General features: G+C 44.4%; 1 protein-coding gene across 1 annotated transcript in view; it reads left to right on the forward strand.

The window, feature by feature from the left end:
- The window catches only part of LOC309717592 (collagen alpha-1(XIV) chain-like), a 157,122-nt gene that overhangs the window by 6,106 nt on the left and 124,961 nt on the right, over positions 1-26,055 (forward strand). Inside the window, exons 3-5 of the mRNA XM_082552272.1 lie at positions 10,881-10,997; positions 17,838-17,981; positions 23,164-23,253. Of these exons, the coding sequence (XP_082408398.1) occupies positions 10,881-10,997; positions 17,838-17,981; positions 23,164-23,253 (351 nt within the window). The remainder of the gene's footprint in view (positions 1-10,880; positions 10,998-17,837; positions 17,982-23,163; positions 23,254-26,055) is intronic.

The following is a 26,055-nucleotide window of genomic DNA, read 5'->3' on the forward strand; positions in this document are numbered from 1 at the left end:
TTTATGCTCATCCGTCGGACTTGCAAAGAGCATCTGATACTATTTCTAATGAAGAAAGGCAGAAGTGTGCAACAAAGCACATTACAGTTGTTGTTGTTGTTGTTGTTTTGTTTTTCTGGCCTTCTTTTTTCTCTTTGACCTTGAGATGTGACAAAAAGGGAAATGTAAATTTTATTTTCTGCTCCAACTAAGACGATGCCAGCCACGACCTGACACTGGGAAGATGCTTCCAGTACAGCAAAAGCAGAATAGATGGAGGAAAGATGGTGGTGATGGTGGATGTCTGCCATGATTAAATCTGAACTCTGACCTCATTTTAGAACAAATAGGAATAATTGCCAGTCAAGCATTTATTCATTATATTCAGTCGTGGATGGGTGAGCCAGTCATTGTAAAGATGCTTGTGTGTAGGGGTTCTCTGCATGTGTGTGTGTTAGAGGGCAGCCTGGTGAATTAGTATGAGTGAAAGTGCGGGCCAATAATTTCAGTTATAATGAACAGGGAGAGAAGCCAATGATGAGAAATCATTTATTCATAAACAAAAAATGAGGATGAGATGGAACAACCTGTTTTGAATTTAAAAAACTGTTAAATTATCTGAACCAAGGCCGCTGTCACCCTGTCACTCTGCTGCGGCTGCTGCTGATGGTAATCCAGCTTGTCATAATCATCAGCCACTTTAGACTAAATGGAGCATTGGATTGTAGGAGATGTGACTCGCTGGAGTTTTTCTAATTTTACCCCCTCGTTACCCGCAGAGCACGTAGATCATATTCCGTGATTGTACATAAATAAATTGTAATTGCATCTTAATTTGAATTAATGAGGATTTTTCTTCTTTTGGTGGTCTGTGTGTATACACTACATATTCAGGTGACTTCCTGCATCTGCTAAATTACTTACATAAGATAAGATACTCACATACTGCGGTCTATAAATGAGGTCCTGCTTTGACAGAAATAATATGATGTTGTTATAATGTTTAAAAAACACCACTAGTTTGATAAAAACCAAGCAAACAACTTAGTTTCATTGAATCGCCTCTATTTCTTCACTCAAATCAAAATCTTGTGAATACAAACGCTATATTTTACAGTTCTAATAAAGCACACTGCAGTGTGCTCATACTGTGAGTTGGGCTCCGTTAGCGGGACACAAGCAGAAAAACAATGGCGAAACTCAGCTGAGGGAAAATTATTTACTGTTATTTCACTTTTTTATTTTTAATGGCTGATCAAATTTAAGCTTTTTTTGTTGTAGCATTTAAAAACCACTGCCTTCACAAGTTATTGTGGACTGCAGCAGATAATTGCAGTAGTTTGAGTAATTATAATAATTTCAACTTCATTTACCAAAAAAAAAAAAAAAGAACATCTTCTGTGCAAAGCTTGTTTTTTTTAATTCAAGTCAAAGTTACTGCTGAACTCTCGAGTCGTGTTTTATTTAGGGACTGTGTGAAATGACACCACGGTCCTGGATTTTTGTTATATATTCATGGGGTTTCTGTCCTGGTGCATTCGTTCTTTCCTTGTCATTGCCTCTTTCTGTCTCATGCAGTTACACTTGTTTATGGTTTTTAACCTTGGAAGCTTGTTTACACCACTGAATAATAATAATGATTAAAAAAAAATACCATTAAAAAATAACAATTCCAGGTTTTTACCTCAAAATTTTGACTTAACTCAAACCTGAAAGTTGTTTTGTCAGAAGTTAAATGGACTGTTTCTTAGAGCACCCTTCTGTTCAGTTTTGAACACTCAGACCACTTTCATGTACAATGCGGGTTCACCCAGTCACACACAAAGCACTTTTATTTGACACTCACCGCTGGATGCATTGCAGCCAACTCAGGGTTCAGTTTCCTTTGCAAGGATTCGTCAACAGCAGGAGCTGGGGATCGAACCGCCAACCTTCCAGTTGGTACCTAACTCTAAATTTTTAGATAATCCCAAATGTTGAGATTTTGAGATAATAACCTGAAATTTCCATCCATCCATCTTCATCCGCTTTGTCCGGGGCCGGGTCGCGGGGGCAGCAGCCTAAGCAAAGAGGCCCAGACCTCCCTCTCCCCAGCCACCTCCTCCAGCTTATCCGGGGGAATACCAAGGCGTTCCCAGGCCAGCCGAGAGATATAATCTCTCCAGCGTGTCCTGGGTCTGCCCCGGGGTCTCCTCCCGGTGGGACATGCCTGGAACACCTCACCCAGGAGGCGCCCTTGTCAGATGCCCGAACCACCTCAGCTGGCTCCTTTCGATGTGGAGCAGCAGCTGCTCTACTCTGAGCCCCTCCCGGATGGCCGAACTTCTCACCCTATCTCTAAGGGAGAGGCCAGCCACCCTTCGGAGGAAGCTCATTCCTGCCGCTTGTATCCGCGATCTCGTTCTTTCGGTCACTACCCACAGCTCGTGGCCATAGGTGAGGGTAGGGACGTAGATCGACCGGTAAATTGAGAGCTTCGCTTTTACACTCAGCTCCCTCTTCACCACGACGGACCGGTGCAGCGTCCGCATTACTGCAGCTGCAGCCCCAATCCGTCTGTCGATCTCCGGCTCCCTTCTCCCATCACTCGCGAACAAGACCCCAAGATACTTGAACTCCTCCACTTGGGGCAGGAACTCATCCCCGACCCGGAGTGGGCACTCCACCCTTTTCCGGCTGAGAACCATGGCCTCAGATTTGGAGGTGCTGATCCTCATTCCCGCTGCTTCACACTCGGCTGCGAACCGTTCCAGTGCGAGCTGGAGGCCCTCACCCGATGAAGCCAACAGAACCACATCATCTGCGCCTAGAAATCCTGTCCATAAAAATTATGAACAGAACCGGAGACAAAGGGCAGCCCTGGCGAAGCCCATCACCCACCGGGAACGAGTCCGACTTATTGCCGGCAATGCGAACCAAGCTCTTGCAACGGTTGTATAGGGATCGAATGGCCCGTAGCAATGGGCCAGACACCCCATATTCCCACAACACCTCCCACAGGACACCCCGAGGGACACGGTCGAATGCCTTCTCCATGTCCACAAAACACATGTAGACTGGTTGGGCAAACTCCCATGCACCCTCAAGTATCCTGGAGAGGATAAAGAGCTGGTCCAGTGTTCCGCGACCAGGACGAAAACCGCATTGTTCCTCCTGTATCCGAGGTTCGACTAACGGACGAACTCTCCTTTCCAGCACCCTGGCATAGACTTTCCCAGGGAGGCTGAGGAGTGTGATCCCCCTGTAGTTGGAACACACCCTCCGGTCCCCTTTCTTAAAGATGCCAGTCCACAGGTACTGCCCCTGATCTCCACGCAACATTGCAGAGGCGTATCAACCAGGACAGCCCTACAACGTCCAGAGCCTTCAGGAACTCGGGGCGGACCTCATCAACACCAGGGGCTCTGCCACCAAGGAGTTGTTTAACTGCCTCAGTGACCTCGCCCCCGGAAATTGGCGGGTCATTCCCCTCATCCCCAGACTCTGCTTCCTCCTCAGAAGATGTGTCAGTGGGATTAAGGAGGTCCTCGAAGTATTCCTTCCACCGCCTGACAATTTTCTCAGTCGACGTCAGCAGCGCTCCGCCAGCACTATACACAGTGCAGGTAGAGCACCGCTTTCCCCTCCTGAGACGTCTGACGGTTTGCCAGAATCTCTTCGAGGCAGTCCGAAAGTCTTTTTCCATGGCCTCTCCGAACTCCTCCCACACCCGAGTTTTTGCTTCAGCCACTGCCCGAGCCGCATTCCGCTTGGCCTGTCGATACCTGTCGGCTGCCTCCGGAGTCCCACAGGCTAACCAAGCCCGATAGGACTCCTTCTTCAGCCTGGTGGCTCCCTTCACCTCTGGTGTCCACCATTTGGTTCGGGGATTACCACCACGGCAAGCACCAACCACCTTGCGGCCGCAGCTCAATGCAGCAGCTTCGGCAATGGAGACGCTGAACATGGTCCATTCGGACTCAATGTCCCCAGTCTCCCTCGGAATGCTGTTGAAGCTCTGCCGGAGGTGTGCGTTGAAGATCTCGCGGAAATTTTGCAAAAAAAAAAAATGCTTCCATATTCACATCTCACCTCTCCTTGTTGCTGGTTGACACTAGTTCTAGTTCTTAATTAAAACCAGACATGATTCCAAAACCTTTAGAACTAATTATTGGAACTCAAATTGGCTTGGTAAGCTCAGTGACCCCTGACCTACATACACAGGTGAATCCAATAATAAGCAGAGAGAGCTGAGATTTAAGCTGTCTGCTTCCACAGTTAGGAGCATATTGAGAAAATGGAAGACCACAAGCTCAGTTCAAGTTAAGGCTACTAGAGTTCATTCTGGAGTCTAGAAGAAACTAGAGATGTTTTGTAAAGAGGAATGGTCCAAAATACCTTCAACCACAATCCAGACTATCATTGGAACCTACAGGAAGCGATTAGAGGCTGTAATGTCTGCAAAAGACGGATCTACTAAATATTGATTTCATTTCTTTTTTTGTGGTGCCCAAATTTATGCACCTGCCTGATTTTGTTTAAACAATTATTGCACACTTTCTGTAAATCCAATAAACTTCATTTCACTTTTCAAATATCACTGTGTGTGTCTCCAGTATGATATATTTAACTGACATTTTTTATTGTAACAACCAAAGATTTATACAGGAAAGTAATGACTATTAACAAGGTTGCCCAAATTTTTGCATCCCACTGTTTTTGTATACACACACGTATATATGAATATATCTAGCTCACAGTCTAAAGTGCTTTGAGTGGTCATTTTAATGTAATTACATTACATCTAAAGCACGTGCACCTTTGTAACAGTGACAAGCTCTTTTTATATCTGGCCTCAGCACATCACAGTCCATCATAAAGCACATTTGATCTCTAGAAGAAGAAACACCAACAAAAAAAATCCTTGACCAGTGTGGTTTAGTGGTAGTGATATGAAAATGTTTTGTTTGCATCTTTATTCATTTATTGTTATTTATTGGCCCATCTGTACTAATGTGACAAAGCATTTTTATTACAAGCTGCCCCTGCCTTAATCTCCTCAGGACCTGAAGTCCTCGTGTGAACATTACATTTTGGCTTTTCTGCACCTTACACTTCATTCCACTCAATAAAGCATTTTGCAGTCTGTTAAACAATTCTGACTTTCTTGTCATGCTGTAAAAGAAACCCCCAGAGGAGGAAAAAGAAAAATCTGTTGAAGACGATGCTTACTTTAATGTTTGTCAGGTCCAAGGAGAAATAAGAGCTCAGATCTTAGGAGGTTAAAGTTTATCAGCTACTCATTACATTATCTTTGCAACAGATGTGACACAATACTCTATATAATCATAATATTGACTGTTACTGATGTTAGGCAGATATACTGAGCCCTCATTTCCTTTGTTTAACATGACAAATACAATATTAGTAATAGATTCGTGGATGAATTAGACCAAATTATTCCTGCAAAATACATTTTATTTTATGTTGCGTTGCACTTAACACTTCTCTGGGTTTTGAACATGTCGGCGTCAGTGTAATAAACTCCAGAATTTAATATTTCCTTCCCGTTTAATGTCAGTCATCTGCTGCAGAATTTACCCGACTGAGTATTTCATGGTGATATTTTTTTCACAGATGGTTGGCAAGTATGTGGAATATTATGGCTTCTTTCACCAGACTGCACATGGGGACAGATTTTTCAACAGACTCTTAATATTCAGCCGACTTAAAGAGAGATTTTACACTCTGTCTCTCTCTCATATACACACACACACACACACACACACACACAATGCAGTAGAGAGATGAGGCATGAAGTAAAAAGGCATCCATTACACAGGTAAGCAAAGAGAGAAAGAAGGGGTGTGAGTCGCTAAAACGCTCATAAAGGAGGGGGAAACGAGCAAACATGCTTAAATAACTTGATAAAAGAGCAGAATATAAGTGAAGAGGAGCGGTACAAGGATGTTAAACTGGAGGATAAGAAGAGAAGGTGTGATGAAAATTAAAAAAAAAAAAAGGAGCCACAGTGATTTTGGGTTAAGTGTTACATCAGTGAACAGAGTAGTTTACGTGCAAAACGAGACGCCGACCACATTGAAGGATGCATGCTGTGGTGCTGAATAGACACTAAATGCACACACACACACACACACTCCTACACTTCCCCTGATCTCTCTCATGTACAGCACAGTAGCTATCTTATGGTGACATCGCAAGCCAACAGTTGTCGTACATAAATCCTGAGTAGTGAAGGCCTGAACACTCAAAGTGGAGCCTGTAGGTTTTCTGTAAAAAGGAAAGCAGCAACTTAAAAGAAGGAAGACTAAACTTAAAGAGAGTCCAGGAATGAAGATAAAAGGGAAAGAAAGAAAGAGAGAGGAAGTAACAAAGTACTGTCAACTTAAGAAGAGGGTAAAAGTGGAAAGGAGGGGACAAAGAAAGGAAAAGAAATGGATAGGGACAAAAATGATGAGAAAATTAAAGAAATGAGAGGCTAAGAGGGGGTAAAGAGGAGACAGAGATGGAGGGAAAGGGGATGGTTGGCAATGAAAATAGAGATTGACAAAAAGCAGAAATCTCAGCAAAGACAAAGGAAAGACATGAGATGAAACAGAGCATAAAGAAAAGAGAGATGAATGGAAGTCGGATAGAGAGATTGTTGAGCACGGAAGAGAGAAGGGAAGAGAGAGCACAGGAGAGAAGCTGGATGAAATTAAGCCAACACAGAGTGGACAGTGAGCCAAATCAGAAGATGGGAAGAAAAGCAGAGGAAGTTTGAAACGGAGACAAGAGCTGAGTGAGAAGATGAAGTGAAGCAGAGGATTGGACAGCAAGCATTTACTCATCTACCAGGAATCCCTGCTAGCTTTCAGCGCTCCTAATCCTGGGAAGAGTCATCTCTTCTGAAACTGAGGCATCAAGCTGTGCTTGTATCGCTGGAACCCAGATAATGCCAGTTCATACTGGGCCTCCAGTTAAAAGATTTTTCTAGTCCAGGCTCCCCACCGAGTCGGGAGATTACTCAAGTTCAACCTTGAAATTGGAACTTGTGAATTAAGGTTCAACGGCACGAGGAGAACATGTTAAATATTGTTTTTTCAAAGTATCATTTTCACACTGGGGGGTTTTTCATTGAGGCCTCAGTGATTCAGACTATCTACCGAAGCAAAATTTTGTTGCTATGCAGAAGTCGTGAAGCTTTTGCCAAAGGTTTGGAGGAGCATTTACTACCTGCCAAAAAGCTCCTGCGAGTAGCTGTTGGGGGCTGGCTAATTCCAGTGGTGTAACTCTTTCAGATAAATTACTCTGGGCTGCGTAATACACCATTGTGTTATAGATGGGTATGCACTGTGCAAGTCCAGGGCAGGTCTAGTATTTCCGCAGAGTATTTTATTGTGAGATACAGAGTGTGGATGTGTAATGTGTTCCACGAAAGCATCTTAGATTTAGAGAGGCAGTGCAGAATGTGGAGCTCTTGGATGATATTTACAGCTGTACGGGGATAAACAAGAACAGGCGTGTCGGTTTTTTGAAGGGTAATTTATATCAGAGAACTCTGTATCCTGTCAGCATCCACAGCATTTGTGTCCATATTCATTAATCATGGTTGCTGTCTCTGGTATTGCCTCCTACTTAAAGATCTTGACAATCATTCTGAAGGGTTACAGTTGGATCATTTAGATTTTACATTGTCTTATTTTTTATTATTCACTGTGTGTATGCGTTTTCATTGACATGCCAAGCAAAAATCCAGACATTCAACGCAATTGTCACCACATTATTAGTACCCCTGTCTGCCAACTCATTTCACCTACTATCAGGCGCACTAAACAATACCAAAGTCATAACCTACTCAGCTCTATCACTCACTTAAATTATTCATAGATTCTCATTGTGTTGTGTAATTATACACTTCCACCCCATGCATTCTGAGGATAGGTGGTGAGATTTAAGAAAAGCAGCACAAAAAAGGTGAGACTGTGATGTGTTGCAGAACAATCGCGCTGCATCAGAAGATCTCCCGATGACAAGTTCGAGAAGTCGTCCTTGTTTGAGACTGGTTTCTGTTTCTTTTTTGGCTTCTCTAAAAGTCGAGGCTTGATTTTACATTTGTGAGGTAATGCCATGACTAACATTTTAAAGTTGTTTGGAAGGGAGGGCTGATGTTGGTTTTGATGAGTTGGACTTTAAGAGGAAAGTGTTTACTTCAAGAAGATGCACGGGTGTATAGAAATTTCATGGTGCGCGACTGAAGATTACACAGAACGTCAAGACATTTCAACATGAGGCCATTAACCAAGCTGAGCACCGCGGGTCGGATGTTGTCACCTTTATTATAACATCAATTTATATGATACAGTGCCTTTTTTGTTATGGCGTTAATGGGATTTTCCATTTAGAGGGTTGGAAGTCTGTCCTCACCTCTGAGTGGAAATCCTGAACAGCACGTCTCAGATTTGTCAGTGCATTATCCCCTGCTTTTGACTTTCTCCTTCATGCCTAATGCAAGCTCTTCACATGTTCACACTCACTATTGTGACTTATTATAGGCTACAGTCCCTGTAGACTGAAAGATTATTTGGGTGTGCAGTTAAAATATGAAGCCATTCAAGCGTTATTACTGCTTGAAGGGATACTTTGACATGTAACATTTTATGTAAAGCTCTTTTTCTTCCAGTGGTAAAAAACTTTCAGGCTTTCTCAACAGTTTCTTGATTCAAAACTTGCTCATGTGAAAAATTCACATGATCCTATTAATTACTAGATGTGAAAAAGCAAAGACCTTGCTATTTGCCTAAAATTCAGGCAAATGGGATGCCCCCTTTAGGATGCCCCCTTTTGCACCTCTGGACCGCTCCAACGTGTTGCCGTTTAAGTTCGTCTTTCATGTATGCCCCTGGATATATGTTTGCTCTTCACACAATACTTATGTTCTAAATAGGCCCAGTTTTCAGTCAGGATGGGAGCTGGGGTTCTGCCAAAGAGCTGTTTTTAGACGAGGAGTTTCCAAAGCCCAAAAGCCGTGCATTAGGTTGGGAGTATGACCAAGAGGATGATAGTCATGTTTTTGACATTCCCTGTGATGTGCATTACAAATTTGTCCTTCCTGGGGTCAAACTGTTGATGCATAGTTCTGCTAAATTGTAGATCTGGCCCCCTGCAACATTACTCTCTTCTCCAAAGTGAAATTCAGCTTCTTGACTCCAGAATGAACTGCACAAGTGCAGATCAGAGCTTCCACGGAGTGATCTAAAGACTACCTATAACAGGACACCGGCCAAGCGCAATTTGACTTTCATGGGTGGAACTTTATGATTTCATACTGTTTTCATTCAGCACCTTTTTGTTCATATATTTGTCATTGTTAAAGTTTCAGTTGTTTCCTTTTCCCAACAAACTGCCTTTTTTAAAAGAGACAATTTATTGACTGAAAAATGGATCCACTTCTCAAGGAAGCGTGACAAAAATGCATGTGCTGGGCTTACATCTTTTGTATTAACACTAGCAAAGAATAATATACCAAAAGGGTGAAACGAGGCATAAAAATTACATCCATTTTCAACTAAAGTGAATTAGTTGGATTCCTACTCATTCCTATATTACATTGCTCTGTCTGGAGATGTGAAAAAGTCGTCTGCCTTTCTGCCATACTTTTATTTGAAAAAAATGTGCTCTCTTTGTTTGTTAGAAACCACAGTCTGCACAAACTCAGACTCCTGCAGAGAAAGTGTCACGATCCTGGGTCTTTTGACCCAGCGTTTTGAGTTTTAGTTTATGGTTTATGTTTAAGCCCTTCAGGTTTTCTAAGTTCATTTTTTTATCATGCCTAGGTTCTTCTAGTTCTTTGTTATTAGATTCCCCTTGTGTCTTCCACCCCTGTTAAGTCTCCTTTGTCCTTCATGTGTTTCATGTCTGTGTCTTACGTTGTCAAGTTCAGGTTGTCATGTCTGCGTCTTATGTTTCCTGTTTTATTTTGAAGAGGTCTTGTGTTCCTGTGTTCATCGTGTTTAGTTTTACTCTTCCACTGTGACATCGTTATGTTCATGTGTCAGCTGTTCCCCATGTGTTCCCACTTCTCTCATTAGCCTCCTGTGTGTATTTAGTCTGTGCCTTCTCATTCAGTCTTCCCATGCCATGTCCTGCGTTCAGGTTTTCATATATCCTCATCATCATTGCCATGTTTAGAGTTTTGTTTGTTTTTCTGTTTGCCAGGGTTTTTCATAGTTCGTGTTTCCTTTCTAGTTTACCCAGTTTAGGTTATTGCTTAGTTTGCATTGTTTTTGCCCTTTTATTTTGTACTGTTCTGCCTTAATAAACGGCTCATCATCAGTTAAGTTTGAGTTTTAGATGTCTGCACCTGGGTCCACTCTTCACACTCCACGCAGTTTGCCGACAGAAAGGCTGCTGTCACTGTTTTTAACAGGCCACAGCGCATCTGTTTTCATTGACAGAGGGCTGCAAGGGATAAGATGAAAATGCCACTGTACACCAATCACTTCTCCTTTATGTATACACTATAGATTAGATAAGTGACACATATATTTGCAAAATAATTTTTTTTGCGCTGTTTCTTGTCTCTGGAGTGGTGTTTAACATAAATTGATCATAAGAAGACATTCCTCTATTTTTTTCCTCTTTTATACTCTGCCTTATGTGGCTCTCATGGATGTAGGACCTTCAGCCCTCTCTGTGTCCTTCCATGCAACCATTCATTCATTTATTTCCTGTCAAAGTCGCATCGATTTGCAGCTTTTTGTTGGCCATTCTGGATTTAACTGCTCACATATTTTTTTTCTATTTATGTTGACTGATATTTAGGACATTTTTCATTAATTTAACATGTTTTTTTGTTTGTTTTCTTTTTAATAATTCCCAAACTTCTTTGGAGCCAATTTAACTGTAAAATTGTTTTTCAGTTCCAGCTCCGAGGAAGCTGCGTTTCAAAGTGCTGAGCTCAAGCAAACTCCTGGTTTCATGGAAGGAGCCCAAAGGAGACTTTGACAGCTATCTGTTTTTCTACAAAAGTACCCCAGGTAGGATTTTTTTATTTTTTTTTTACTGCACACACTCATGCACAAAAGCACATGCACGCGCACCTCTATGCCAAAAAGAAGCGGAGCTTAACTTTGAAATTTTGGAGGAAGGATCCCATTATGACTTGGATTTTCTGTCTGTCAGGAAGGATTATGTAATTTACTTCTTATCAAAGCTCCTTTGAAGGGATTACACTCTTGAGAGATATAGAGGACTCAGAGTTTGTCTTATACCTCGGCCAAGTTTGAGACAAGGGAGAGTTTCTGCTGCGTATGTGCAGCCTGTCAGCACATTTTGAAAATGGGGCTGATAGGTACACAGGACATGATGGAGAGGTTTAGCCCAGGACAGCCAAATGTCAGCACAGGAGTCATTTTTCAGTGTTAAACTGAAACTCACTGAAAGCAGTTACAGCCATAATGGACACGTGGAATTTTCACTTTTATTTGATGCTTGTCATGAGGTGCCTGTCACAGACAGCGGCTATACTTTTGTCTCTTTTTGAGTATGCACAGTGTAATAGAAGTCTAATAGAAATCACCCGAATTACCGCTGATGTGCACCCACGTTTACAGCCATAAATCCTCCTTCACATCACTTCCCTCTTTATTGATATTGTGCTGAATACAGCAGGCAATTCTTCTGCAGCTGATGTAGAAGTGAATAAGAAGGACTGAATAAGCACTCTATAGCATAAAACCTGTTTCTTGCAAACAATACTTTTTGAAAATGCCTCGTCTGAAATTTTTTTTGCCGCTTCCAACAATAGAACTAAAACTCAAATTTATGGCCACTTTTCTTGAAGGGAGGAGTGCAATAGTAGCTCACTGGCATTTAACAAATTCAGCAGGAAATTTAAAAAATGTATATGATGGATAAAGCCTTTGTCAGTTGAAAAATAGCCATGAAAGCCACAGCAGCTGCCATGTTCCTGATGTCCACTCTCTTTGTTCTCTGAATCAAATGAGCTGAACTTTGTGTGAAGAATAAAACCAGATGATTTACTTTTACCTACAAAATTTATATTTTTTCCTTAATGCATGTGTTCTCCTGTAATTTAAACCATTTTTATGGCACTACAAATTGTTTAAAATGTTCTACTTTTACCTTTACCCTGCTTCTTTGTCAGTCAGCTGGTATTTCCTGGATATCTGTTGAATAGCCTGCCTTTTTTCTGTTTGTACATACACATACTCGTGTGATAGTTATTAGACCCAGATGTCCATATTTAATCTTTTAAATCTCAGCGGACATGAAGCCAGACCCAGATGAAAAAAAGCTGAGTTTTTGTAATATTCATGCATCGGTACATAATGTGATTACTGGAAGGTTTGCTTGTTTGCTTTTTGAGCACCAAATAATACAAGTAGTGGTGGAAATCACTGGTATTCACTTACGATACAGATCTCATAATAGTAAAAAAAGTGTAATCATCTTCACATGTGTACACATTCATATTTTAATCACATTCTTATTTGAGTAAACGAGTTTAAATTAGCCCTTTGAAGTGGTACAAAAAATACAGGTAGCCTACCCAGCTGCAAAAGGTGCTTCTACAAATTCTTAAACAATTTCAGAGTAATGTCCCTCAATGTAAAACAACAGCATATACTCCTGTCCAGCTGATGTCTTTTTTCAGGAAACACCTTGCATATTTCAGCAAGACAATGCTAAACCACCAACTACATCTATTACAACAGCATGGCTTCATGGTAGAAGAGTCAGGGTGCTGAACTGGCCTACCTGCAGTCAAGACCTTTAAATAAAAACATTTGGTGCATCATGAAACCAAAAAAACCCCCCAACAACAACAAGGAAGACCCAGGACTGTTGAGCAGCTGGAATCTTATATCAGACAAGAACGGAGCATTTTTACTCCCCCAAAAGTCTAGCAGCTGCGCTCTTCACTTCCCAGGTTTTCACTGACTTTTCTTAAAGGAAGACAGGATACGATACAGTTGTAAACATGGCCCTGTACCAACTTTTCTAGTGTTGGGATTGGGCCATGGGGTGTATTCCTGCCATCAAATTCAAAATGAGCTAATTATGCTTTTTAAAATTTTACAAACTCCTTTTCTGAGTTTAGACATTTGATATTGTCGTAATAAGCTGCAGGACTCAGCTCAGGACAGAAAGAATTAACTAAAAGAGGCAGCTTGCAGTTTCTGTAGATGAGCGGGTAGTCCTGGAGTGTAGTCATAGTACAGTCCCGATCAAAAGTTTAAGGCCACTTGAAAAATGGCAAAAAGAAATCATATTTTACGTGGTTGGATCTTAACAAGGTTCCAAGTAGAGCTTCAACATGCAACAAGAAACAAAAGTTTGGGTCTGTATACAAGCTGATGACCCCATTGGTCAAACAGTGGATTGTGAGCTCCCGCTTTGAAACCTCGGTATGAGCATTTTCACATCATGAAACAACAACCTTACTGTTCTGAAACCAGATGTGATGAGCAAAAGCCCAAGCTGTCGGTGAAAGGACATGTTCTCTGACCATGTGGTTACCTATTACCTATCAATCAGAAGTTATTAGCCTGTGAGCAGTGATACTCTCACATCCCCCTTTCTGATGTTTAGTAGAGGTGGGACAACCAGTTTCAATCCTGATTATTTGGTAATTGATTACTTGGTATCAGGTCAAAAACAAAATGTGCAGTAATGCAGCACACTAACGACCAAAGCACCAGTCAATTTTCTATCGCCCATTTGCTGGGAGTAAGGGCGCCCTCCGTTTGCGAGGTGGCCTGCTGCTTGCGGCACAGGGAGGAGAGGGCGGGGCGGCGGGGGATTCTCTGGCTGGCTGGAGCGGCATCTAATAACCAACTCGCAAAATAAAATAAAATAAAAACAAAACAACAAACACGTAAACACCAGAGATTATGATACAGACTTATAATTTGCACCGATGTTTTTTTGAAATTCTATACGTGAAAAGTGAGCGCGAGAGCCCTCGGTGCGCCTGCTCGCTGCTGAAGACAAAGTAAACTTTATTGTCATCTCCGCTACATACAGTGCAGTATCTAGAGAGATGAGAGAACGAGGCTCCAGTTACAACAGTGCAAGTAAACAAACAATAAATATAAGAAGAGTAAGAAAATATATATACACTTTCGGACCAGGGATAAAGAGATCAATAACAATTTAAAATTTATAATTTACAGTTTGCTGATTTAAAGTCTCACACACAGCCTGTCGAAAGGGGAGAGAGACCTGCTGCTTCCATATAGAGCACATTTCATTCATAATGATGTAAATCCAAGCCCATTATGTATTCATGATTTGAATCCTGGGTTGTGTGAAATCCCAGAAATAAACCTTAGACAAAGCGAATCTGTGAAATAAGGTGTAGGTCTATTAGGTTATCATCCTCGGGTTGGTGGATGGGTGTTCATACTGGAGTGCAAAATTAAAACCAAGATGGACAAGAAAAGTTCAAAGCCATCAGGTGCTCAGTTTAGAAAAAAGAGAAAAGAGGAGGAGGAGAAACGAGCAAAAGATACAGGTAAGCAGATGTGTCATTGGATAATAACAGGTCATTCTGAAACAATCAGAATCAGAATACTTTATTTATCCCTAAGGAAATTATGTGGGTTACAGTTGCTCCAAGAAGAAATGGTAAAAATAGTAACAGTAACAGACTAAACTCCAAACAATACATTATGTTACAGATTGTAATATTAATTAGTCAGTGTCAATTGTTGATTTGTCCTGTTCTCATTATATGATGAATTATGATGGCTGTCCGGTAGCCATTTGCATACTATGCATACTCTCTCTTCATATGTGTGTGTGTATGTTTCTCTGGTGAATTTCAGTATGATTCTGGCAACAGTTTTATGTTAATGTACAATCCTTTATATGTTTTCTGTGTGTGTGTGTGTGTGTGTGTGTGTGTGTGTGTGTGTGTGTGTGTGTGTGTGTGTGTGTCAGGGGGGGCGCCAGAGGGAGTGTTCGCCCAGGGCACCAAACAGGCTAGGACCGCCACTGCAAACATCTATCTAAAAATAAATTTCACAGAACAAACTAGAAAGATATATGCAAGTAAAGCTTAAATAACATTCAAATGCAGTTTAACTTAGAGATAACAGGCAGAGACAGAAGAGCGCAACCTAAACTATCGAAACCATTTTATTACCTCTTTGTTTATGATTTTTTTATTTAATCCCTCTGTGTTTTACTTTGTGTTTTATGGTCTCTTTTTGGGATGTACTCTTTCTGCACATTTTTGTCACTTTAAAAGGATTTTGTTGGCCAAGAAAGACTGCAGCAGTGTGTGTGCTGCCTGATGGTTGTACCAGTACTTATGTTAAGTAGATTACCATGAGCTCCTAGCCAACTTTCTAACGCTGAATATTTAGAAAGTAACATAAAGCACAATTTATTTGCCATAATCTTCAAAAATCTGCTTAATTACACTCGATAATGATAGATGATGATTTTAATGAGTTTTCCACGGCTGATGTACTTCACTTCAAACAAATCACTTTGTGCTGTGAGAATTTGTGAGACTTGCAATGACTTTAAAGGATTAATTCAACATTTTGGAGAAAAACACCTTTTTACTTTGCATAAGAGCATTAAATTAAAGGATCAATATCACTCGGGCACTGAGAATTGATCCAGGGCCTGAACATAAAAACTGAAAGCAGGTCCAAACTGTTAGCCTGGCTCAGTCTAACATTCTTCTCTAAAACTCACTACGTGGGATGATCTGTCTCACTGGGTTACAAGAAGAAATCTAAAAATGAGAATGTATGGTTTTATGGAGGGGATGTGTGCTGTAACTAATCCACAGAGATGCTGCATGTGTATGAAGCCCGGGATCAATGACAGAAATAGCTGCAACTTGTAATGCCTAATAAGATGACAGTTAGTAGGGTTATTGTCTTTTTGTAAAAATAAAAATGAAGATGTTTTGATTGCTGGGGTTACTGAGATGCTAAACTAAAGAGGATCTTTGATCCATCGCTGTTCCCATTTAATAAGTCAGTCATTGAGGTGATCTGTGAAGGCGAAGGACTAAAAAGAAACTTTAGGAGGAGGCTCTGAGAAAAATAAGACATGAACAGTCAGTTTTCATATATAGACCAAGTCAAAGCCTTAGACTTGAGCCCTGTTGTTTGGTTGATTAATAGTAGTTTGGTTCGCGTGCACGGGCCGAGCCTCCAGTTTGTGGAGTTGATCAATGCAGTTGCCTCACCTGATCTTCAGTTGCCTTCAGAAGGATTTATCTCCTTTTTCCCAGAGGTGTCATTAGTCAGCACCCCGCAGGGACGGGCGACAGAAGAGCTGAGGAAGTGCATGCACGGACACGTACTCCCCCTCTCTCTCTCTCTCTCTCTCTCTCTCTCTCTCTCTCTCTCTCTCACACACACACACACACACACACACACACACACACACACACACACCCCTTATTGATGGCTGATTGATTGCTGGGTCAAAATTAATGTGAGGAGATAATACGACCTGTTGGCCTGATGAGGATTAACGGTTGAGGAGAGGACATGCACACACACACACACACACACACACACACACACACACACACACACACACACACACACACACACACACACACACACAGAGGACTGTGAGGATCAACTCTTTATTTCTGGGGCATCTGAAACTAACTCAAACCTTGATTCTGTGTCGAGAACACTAACCGTAGCGACGAAATTAAAAACGAAACAGAACTTATGCCACAGTCACACTGGGAAGAACAGAGGTCGGAGACCTGCAGCACGGCTTTGTGCAATGAATATGTGATCTTGTTGTTTTTTTGAAATGGTTACTCTGAAGATGGGGATCAGGTCTGTGACCACTCACAGTCAGGTGCCATCTTAAAAGCAAGATGATTCAAGATGGTGATAAAATAGCAAGAAGATGGAGCCGCCCTGCTATCAGTCTGTGATCGAATGGGCTCACGCTGGAAGTTACATGTAATCATTTTGATATAAAGTTAATTCAACTGTGACGAGCTGGTGAAAATCGGAGTGGATTTTTCTTCTGTTGGAAATCTGCAGTCTATATACACAGAAATAAACATTAAACAGAAATTCACAAGGTTCAGACTTACTTCAGACTTTGCAGCATGCTGGCAATCAGTGTGGATTTATAAATTAAATGCCAGTTACCTGCAAAACTTCACCAACGACCAACTAATTAAAAGCAGAATGTGAAAAAATTGGGGGGGACATGCAAAAATTGGGCAACTAGTCACAAAGAGGTTGCTGTTCTATTTTTACTGGGCAATAAAGATTTAGTGCTTAATTTTATCCTGCCTTCAGTGTTAGAGCGGAGTATTAGTCAGTAACTGTGCTTCATCTGCTGGTGTCTTATGGCTACATGCACTAAAGTGTTGCACCAGTGCAAACAAACTGCTGCTGCTATTTACAAAGAGAGCAAAGCGACAAGAACGTGTGTAAGAGGTGGGAACTCGGGAATGTCTGGGCCTGACCCGGTTTCATGTGTATTTCTGCGAGTTCCTTTCTAAAGGTGCAAAATATTGTGGAGGGAGGAGAATAGCACACAAACCAATTTACTAATGTTTGTGATACACAACTTATTGCTTATTGTCCTGATATTTAATGCATCAAAAACATGTTCTTTATTTTTTCGCTTGATATTCAAATGAACCAACAACATCTGTGCTTAGAAAACTACACAACTTAAAACTTGCAATTCACCCATGAGTGGGATTCAGGGATCGCCAAATTTACCAATCTGGCACTTAGAGTACTGATGTTTGTCTACCAGAGACTCAAATACATGAATTAAAGTCTCTGAGTCGAACACTCACCACTCCACTTCTTTGTCTTCTTCCCTTTCTCTGTCAGGTGGTCAGCAGAGGGAGATCATAGTATCTAAATCAGACACCAGCGTGTTGATAACAGACTACAGTCCTTCTAAAGTCTACACTTTCAGTGTTATCGCAGTCAGCGGCAACAAGCAGAGCAGACCACTTCAGGGCAGATTTAAAGGTTGGTTCATCTTGTACTCCTGCTTTATATTCTCCCAAATCTTTTCTGCCTTTCTCCTGATGACTAGTCTCCTCTTAGTGTTTTTCCTACCCTCTGCTAAACCTTACTCTGTTATGCGACTCACTCCTATTTCATCTTCTTATCCATCATTTCAGTTTTCTCTACTTTTATCCTGTCTCGACTTCTTCTCTTTCCCCTCCTCTCATTTCCTTTCCTCTTTTCTGCGTATTACCTCTCATCGTCTTTCCTCACCCTGTCATGGTCCTGGGCCGTGTTGGCCCAGTATTCTTAGTTTCCATGTATTTTTGTATTTCGTTCCTTATTTAGACCATGTTTTCTGAGTTGCCCTGTTGTGGTGTTCCTTATGTGCGTTCCCTTTGTGACTCTCACCCCCTGTGTGCCCCTCTGTGTATCTGTGAGCCTTCGTCTCTCCTTATGTTTTATTCCATGTTTCCCCTGCCCGTTATGTCTAAGTTTTCCCCGTGCTCTCTCTCCCCCCTGTGTGCCCTCTCTGTATTTATGAGCCCTCGTCTCCCTTTGTGGTTGTTCCATGTTTCCCCAGCCCGTTATGTCTGTGTTTTTCCCCGTGCTCTCTCTCCTCCTGTCTGAACCTCTGTACTTCCTGTTTGACTCTGCCCGTCTCCCGTCAGTGTCTCGTTATGGTTATCTGTGTCACCTGTGTTCCCCGTGTGTTCCCACTTTCCTCGTTAACCCTCTGTGTATTTCTGTCTGCGTCTTCCTCTGTTCGGCGTCGCGTTCTCCCTCATGCCGTGTGTGGTTCTCCCCGTGTCTTCCAGTATATGTTACTTTAGCTTTTCCCAGTTTAGTGTAGTTTCGTATTGCTTTTTGTATCATCGTTATTGTTTATCACTTATCAGCAATAAAGCTGCATTTTGAGTTTATCCCCCGTGTGTGTGAGTCTGCAATTTGGGTCCTCATCCTGCCTGCCACGCGGCCGAAACATGACAGAAGAACGCGACCACAACATGGACCCAGCAGTTCACAACCCCTCCGCGGACCTCCAGGACGACGCGAACATGTCGGACCCAGCGACACGGAGGAGGGGGATCGTCCGGACAGTGGAGTCTCTCTGCGACAAGTGGCTGCACTGTTCCAGTGAGGAGGAACGAGAGGAGTTCGCCCGCCAAGTAGGGGTGTGCGTATCTGTGTTCCCCTGGTTATGGGAGACGCTGCACCCCCTCGTCAGCGACTTTCTCGTCTCCACCCTCCAACTCCGTCCGCAGGAGCAGCGGCCCGGTGGGCGTGCACCTTCACCAGAGCCGTGCCGTTGCGCCGTTTCCCCGCTGTCTCATGAGCCAGTAGCGGTCAGAGTTGGAACGGTGAGGCTCGCCACAGACACACCTTCCGCCCGCACCCCGCCGGCTTCCGCGTCTTCACCGCGGTCTGGCCGCACGGCGTGGCGCACGGAGACAACGGAAGCCATAGACTTTGGCGAGGAAGAGCGGCAGCAGGTGTTACGGGCTTATCGGGAGGACGAGCTCCGGCGGAAACCCTGGCTCATCCCGGAGGAGGACCTCTCACCTGCTGCACAGCCTACCAGCCGCTCGCCGTCTCCGATCCGCTTAGGCTATTTTTCGCCTGCCTCATTTCTGGCAAGGATGGGGGCGGCCGACGGGGAACTCACCACTACGTCACCCTCTGTGTTGGCGCCATCAGCGCCCATCGCGCCAGCTTCCTCTGCTCGAAGGAGGCGGCGCGCCCGCCGCCATAAACCGGACAATGCTAAGACTACAAAACATGAAGTGGACGGCGGGTTCATCTTTGATAGAGCTATTTTTGTCGACCCTGAGCCTGCCATTTCTCGGACAGTTTTTTCTGAGCCTGCTCCTTTTCCTGCTCGTGTTTCTCCTCCCAGGTCAGTTCAGTTAGCTCCCTCGCAGCCCCTCACAACTCAGTCAGCACCCTCGCAGCCACCCTCAGTTCAGTTAGCTCCCTCGCAGCCACCCTCAGTTCAGTTAGCTCCCTCGCAGCCACCCTCAGTTCAGTTAGCTCCCTCGCAGCCACCCTCAGTTCAGTCAGCTACCCTCCTGGAAGCCCCCGCTGCCTGGTATTCTCAGCATCGGCATCTTTTCCCGTCAAGATTTATCGCTAAATCATTCGATCCTCCCTTGAGAGAGAGACTGCATCCTCGCTGCCTTCACCCCAGTACACCAGTGCCACCCCCAGTTCAGGCCCCAGTAGCTCCAGTGCCGCCTGTAGCGCAGGCCCCAGTAGCTCCAGTGCCGCCTGTAGCGCAGGCCCCAGTAGCTCCAGTGCCGCCTGTTTCAGTTCAGGCCCCAGTAGCTCCAGTGCCGCCTGTTTCAGTTCAGGCCCCAGTAGCTCCAGTGCCGCCTGTTTCAGTTCAGGCCCCAGTAGCTCCAGTGCCGCCTGTTTCAGTTCAGGCCCCAGTAGCTCCAGTGCCGCCTGTTTCAGTTCAGGCCCCAGTAGCTCCAGTGCCGCCTGTTTCAGTTCAGGCCCCAGTAGCTCCAGTGCCGCCTGTTTCAGTTCAGGCCCCAGTAGCTCCAGTGCCGCCTGTTTCAGTTCAGGCCCCAGTAGCTCCAGTGCCGCCTGTTTCAGTTCAGGCCCCAGTAGCTCCAGTGCCGCCTGTAGCGCAGGCTCCAGTAGCTCCTGTAGCCCAGTCCCCGATAGCAGTACGGTCCGCTGGTCAGCTCAACATTCAGCCAGGGGTCTCAGGTCTCTCTGGCTCTGCATCGGCTCCTGCTGGGAGCTCGGACGAGCTCATCCAGGACTCCGCGGCTCCCACGCCGCCATCTACCTCGTCAGCTGGAGGGTCCGAGGGGCCCGTTCAGCCTCCTGTCTCCGCTGGAGGGTCCGAGGGGCCCGTTCAGCAACCTTCCTCGTCAGCTGGGGGTTCGAGAGAACCGCACCAGCCTCATGCCACGTCAGCTGGAGGGTCCGAGGGGCCCGTTCAGCCTCCTGTCTCAGCTGGAGGGCCCGAGGAGCCCGTCCAGCACCATGCCACACCAGCTGGAGGGCCCGAGGAGCCCATCCAGCCACCTTCTGCTACGCCTGGTCCAGCCTGTGCTTCGTCCGCTGCAGCAGCCTCAGAGCCTTCGTCAGCTGCAGCAGCCTCAGAGCCTTCGTCAGCTGCAGCAGCCTCCGAGCCTTCGTCAGCTGCAGCAGCCTCCGAGCCTTCGTCAGCTGCAGCAGCCTCCGAGCCTTCGTCAGCTGCAGCAGCCTCCGAGCCTTCGTCAGCTGCAGCAGCCTCCGAGCCTTCGTCAGCTGCAGCAGCCTCCGAGCCTTCGTCAGCTGCAGCAGCCTCCGAGCCTTCGTCAGCTGCAGCAGCCTCCGAGCCTTCGTCAGCTGCAGCAGCCTCCGAGCCTTCGTCAGCTGCAGCAGCCTCCGAGCCTTCGTCAGCTGCAGCAGCCTCCGAGCCTTCGTCAGCTGCAGCAGCCTCCGAGCCTTCGTCAGCTGCAGCAGCCTCCGAGCCTTCGTCAGCTGCAGCAGCCTCCGAGCCTTCGTCAGCTGCAGCAGCCTCCGAGCCTTCGTCAGCTGCAGCAGCCTCCGAGCCTTCGTCAGCTGCAGCAGCCTCCGAGCCTTCGTCAGCTGCAGCAGCCTCCGAGCCTTCGTCAGCTGCAGCAGCCTCCGAGCCTTCGTCAGCTGCAGCAGCCTCCGAGCCTTCGTCAGCTGCAGCAGCCTCCGAGCCTTCGTCAGCTGCAGCAGCCTCCGAGCCTTCGTCAGCTGCAGCAGCCTCCGAGCCTTCGTCAGCTGCAGCAGCCTCCGAGCCTTCAGCCTGTGCTTCGTCTGGTCCTGTGCCCACCGGGCCATGGCCAGCACGCCTGACACTGGAGAGCCGCCGCCGCTGCCTTCCGCGCGGCCGGCCCCCTGGACTGCTCCGTCGTCTCCTCCGCCGCCGCCGCTGCCTTCCCCGCGGCCGGCCCCCTGAACTGCTCCGTCGTCTCCTTCGCCGCCGCCGCTGCCTTCCGCGCGGCCGGCCTCCGGACCAGCTCTGCCACCTGTGCTACCCGCCTGGTCGGCCCCCCGACCGTGTGACCCGTGAACTCTTGTGCCTGTGGGCTCTGGGTCGGCCCCCTGAACTTTATTTTGACTATGGTCATGTGCTCCTGTGTTTTCTGTTGTTTGTTTTGTTTCCCGTTCTGGTCCCTCCGTCCTGGTCCCCCGCCTCCCGCCCTGGGTGGGTTGTTTTCTGTTTTTGTTTTTGTTTCTCGGGTTTGGGCTGTCGGGAGCCAGCCCTTAAGGGGGGGGTGATGTCATGGTCCTGGGCCGTGTTGGCCCAGTATTCTTAGTTTCCATGTATTTTTGTATTTCGTTCCTTATTTAGACCATGTTTTCTGAGTTGCCCTGTTGTGGTGTTCCTTATGTGCGTTCCCTTTGTGACTCTCACCCCCTGTGTGCCCCTCTGTGTATCTGTGAGCCTTCGTCTCTCCTTATGTTTTATTCCATGTTTCCCCTGCCCGTTATGTCTAAGTTTTCCCCGTGCTCTCTCTCCCCCCTGTGTGCCCTCTCTGTATTTATGAGCCCTCGTCTCCCTTTGTGGTTGTTCCATGTTTCCCCAGCCCGTTATGTCTGTGTTTTTCCCCGTGCTCTCTCTCCTCCTGTCTGAACCTCTGTACTTCCTGTTTGACTCTGCCCGTCTCCCGTCAGTGTCTCGTTATGGTTATCTGTGTCACCTGTGTTCCCCGTGTGTTCCCACTTTCCTCGTTAACCCTCTGTGTATTTCTGTCTGCGTCTTCCTCTGTTCGGCGTCGCGTTCTCCCTCATGCCGTGTGTGGTTCTCCCCGTGTCTTCCAGTATATGTTACTTTAGCTTTTCCCAGTTTAGTGTAGTTTCGTATTGCTTTTTGTATCATCGTTATTGTTTATCACTTATCAGCAATAAAGCTGCATTTTGAGTTTATCCCCCGTGTGTGTGAGTCTGCAATTTGGGTCCTCATCCTGCCTGCCACGCGGCCGAAACATGACACACCCTCTTCCTCCTCCTCATGTAGCCCTTTCTCTTATTGTTACTCAGCTTTGATCTGTTGCGTTACACTCTGTTTTTTCCTCTGCCGTGTCCTCGCCTGTGTCTATTCTTGAGTAATGTACTACTTGGTTTGGGATATTTTATTACACTATAATGAAGGAGACCCAGATAGAAAGAAACTTTCTGAAATAACTGTTTTTAAAATAATTTAAAATTATGAATTCGTTATATTCTGCAGGTGAAAGAAGAAATGAGAGTGACAAGACTGAGTCCCAGAGGTTCACCGATTCAGCTGCTCCTCCGAGGAACGCCAACGAGATCTCTGGAGGTAGGACAAATGCACTGTTTCCAGGAGATGAGACGATATGCAGAGTTGTCCTCACATGAAACATATAAATAAAACGACTCGCGCTGATGAATTGGACTCTGCTTAAAGAGTCTCCCAGTCAGTTTCCATAGCGATGTTTGGATGAAGGATAAACAGCCACCGGGGCAGTTACATAGATCAGAAGGCCAAAAAAGTATGAGTCAGCGTGTCTGTCCGTGTTTCCCTGCATGAAGAGTTTTTATCCAACAGGTTAACAGTGAAGTTTTTTGAGATGAGATGCCAAAATCATCTTTGCCTGACTGGCAAATCATTTGTGGCTGTGATTTTTTTTTGGGAATTTATTTATTTATTATTATTATTATTTCAGCATAACTCCTAAAGTTAGGCAAGTGACCAACAATGTTCGCTTGTGTCTGTGTGGCTGCCTGCTAACTTGAGTTCCCGCTCCCATGCAAGATGTCTGGATTCATGCGTGTTTATTCTTAAAACCGAGATGTTCTTTCAGCTGGGAGCATGGATGTCCTCATATTAAAATGCGTAATGGTTCAACCTTCTTCCTATGCAATGTAAAAGAAGACAGGGATGCATTTGTTTTCTTTATTGAGCGTATACTTGCATAGCAACTGTCCCCTGTCTGCTGATTTCTTTCCCATAACAGTGAATTCAGCTGGAAATCTCTGGCTATAGATAATTGATTGTTGCAATTCAGTTTTCCGTGTGTGCTCGTGTAAGAAAGACGAGCCCGGTAATGTGAAGACATGAACGGTGTCAGATTTGAAACACTGTAACTGCTGCTGGTGCAATAGTTTTTTGACTTTCTCTAACGTTTTCATCACAGTTTTGTAGCCTGAAGTGTACACAAAGACAGACAGTCATTATTCAGTGGAGCCGTACTTATTATTTAAGCATACTTGCTTCAGGCTGGCTTATTGTTCGGTTTTTGTGCTGGTGATCATTTATCACAGGGCCCTAAAAGATTGAGGTTGTTTAGAAATATAAGTGTGGTTATATAGTATAGTTTAGGCGTCCAGTTTCCATTAAACTGTACAGTGTGTCATCATATTTATTGACTATAGTACATATATATTATTTAGGCAATTTACCGTGTAACTGTGTATGTGCATTTCATAGTTGCTGTTGGAGCAAGAGACCGACATGCACTCTCCAGGAGAGAATCACTGAGCAATTCATATCCATGAATACTTAATAAATTGGCTCTTGGGTGGAAAACACACTGATAGTAAATCACAGGTTTCATATTGAATGCAATCTCTAGTGGCACTTAAAGTGTCTTATTATAGTATATTAACCTGTACAGCGAGCGGTGGAAGAGTGATGAATTCACCATAAATAATGTTTGATTGTCACATCTATATATTTCTATAGTAATATGAAAATGAGATGTATTTACATTTTTCTCATGTTACGTTTTCATTTTTGGTAAATTGCTTTTCTGTCTGCTATATCTGGCAAATAGAATTTAAACAACAACTAAAATGACAGCAACGGTATATGTCAGCAGAGACTGAGGTTGTAGCTGTTTCTATAGAAAACAAATCTAATCGAAACGGAGCATCAGAATAGGGAAGAGAGGTGATTTAAGCGATTTTGAACATGGCATTGATGTTGGTTTTCTGGTCTGAATACTTCAGAAAATGCTGATCTTCTGGGATTTGCCCACACATCCTTCTCTAGGATCAAAACGGGAGAAGGCAACGGCAGTTCTCTGGATGAAAATATGTTGTTGATGCCAGAGGTCAGAAGAGAAAGGTCAGGCTGCTTTGAGATAATAGGAAGGCAACAGTAACTCAAATATAACCACTCATTCACTAGCAATACGTAACTGATACTAGCAATACGTAACTAGTATCAGGCTGAGTTTCCCAAAAATACTCTATGTGAGCTTGCGTGGTGAATTTGCCTGCAGTCAACCCAAACCACACATGCACACACACAGGTTTAGATCTTTGATGTTATTCCTCTTTGTTTCTCTCGTGCTGTCCTCCCCCTCCGCTCCTCTTCTCCTTCCTATCGGTAGGCAAATTAGAAAGCTTACTTCAGTTTGCTGTTATCAGAACCACTCGCCCTCCACTAGAGGTGACCTTGATTGGTGTTCTGCCTTCTACCTGTTGGGGATTATAATAATATCCTGCTGTGCTTCAGTCGTATTTGTGAAAGTGTGTGTTGGTGTTTGCATCTTTGTGTACTGTAGTGATGATAATGGGTAACTGTGGATGAATAAAGGAGGCCCTTTTATGTACCGTAACACGTAACGGTGTCTTTCTTTTCCTCTCTATCAGGCTCAGTGTGTGTGTGTGTGTGTGTGTCTTCTACTGTCCTCGATCGTGATAATAACAATGAAATATCAAGCTCCAAAGAGATGGCGCTGCACGATGCATTAGAAAGTGTGTTTCTGTGTGTGTGCAGCACTTTGTTCCAGAGTAGTAATCAGTTTGCTTCCTGTTAGGGTGGGTTGTTTACAAAAACTTTTATTAAGAGCTCGCACATAATCCCATCTCTACATCCCGAATGTATGTGTTCCAGACATCAGACAGGTTGGTTATTTCTTTGCACTCGAGCCAGCTGTGTGTACAATTTATGAGTGTGTGTTGCATTTAAGCTTGATGTTTAGTAAATACGTCAGACACTGTTAAGCATCTCTACTTGGAAAACCAAGTTGGACAGTATGACAAGTACCACAACAACTCTTTTTGTGAACATTATTACGACGATGCATTGAAGTTGGGCAGCAGAGCTACTTCGGCCAACCTAAAAATGTCCAAACGACTTAACCATATCTTG

The sequence above is a fragment of the Aulonocara stuartgranti genome, assembly GCF_965226115.1.
Source record: "Aulonocara stuartgranti genome assembly, chromosome: 11".
Lineage (NCBI taxonomy): Eukaryota > Metazoa > Chordata > Actinopteri > Cichliformes > Cichlidae > Aulonocara > Aulonocara stuartgranti.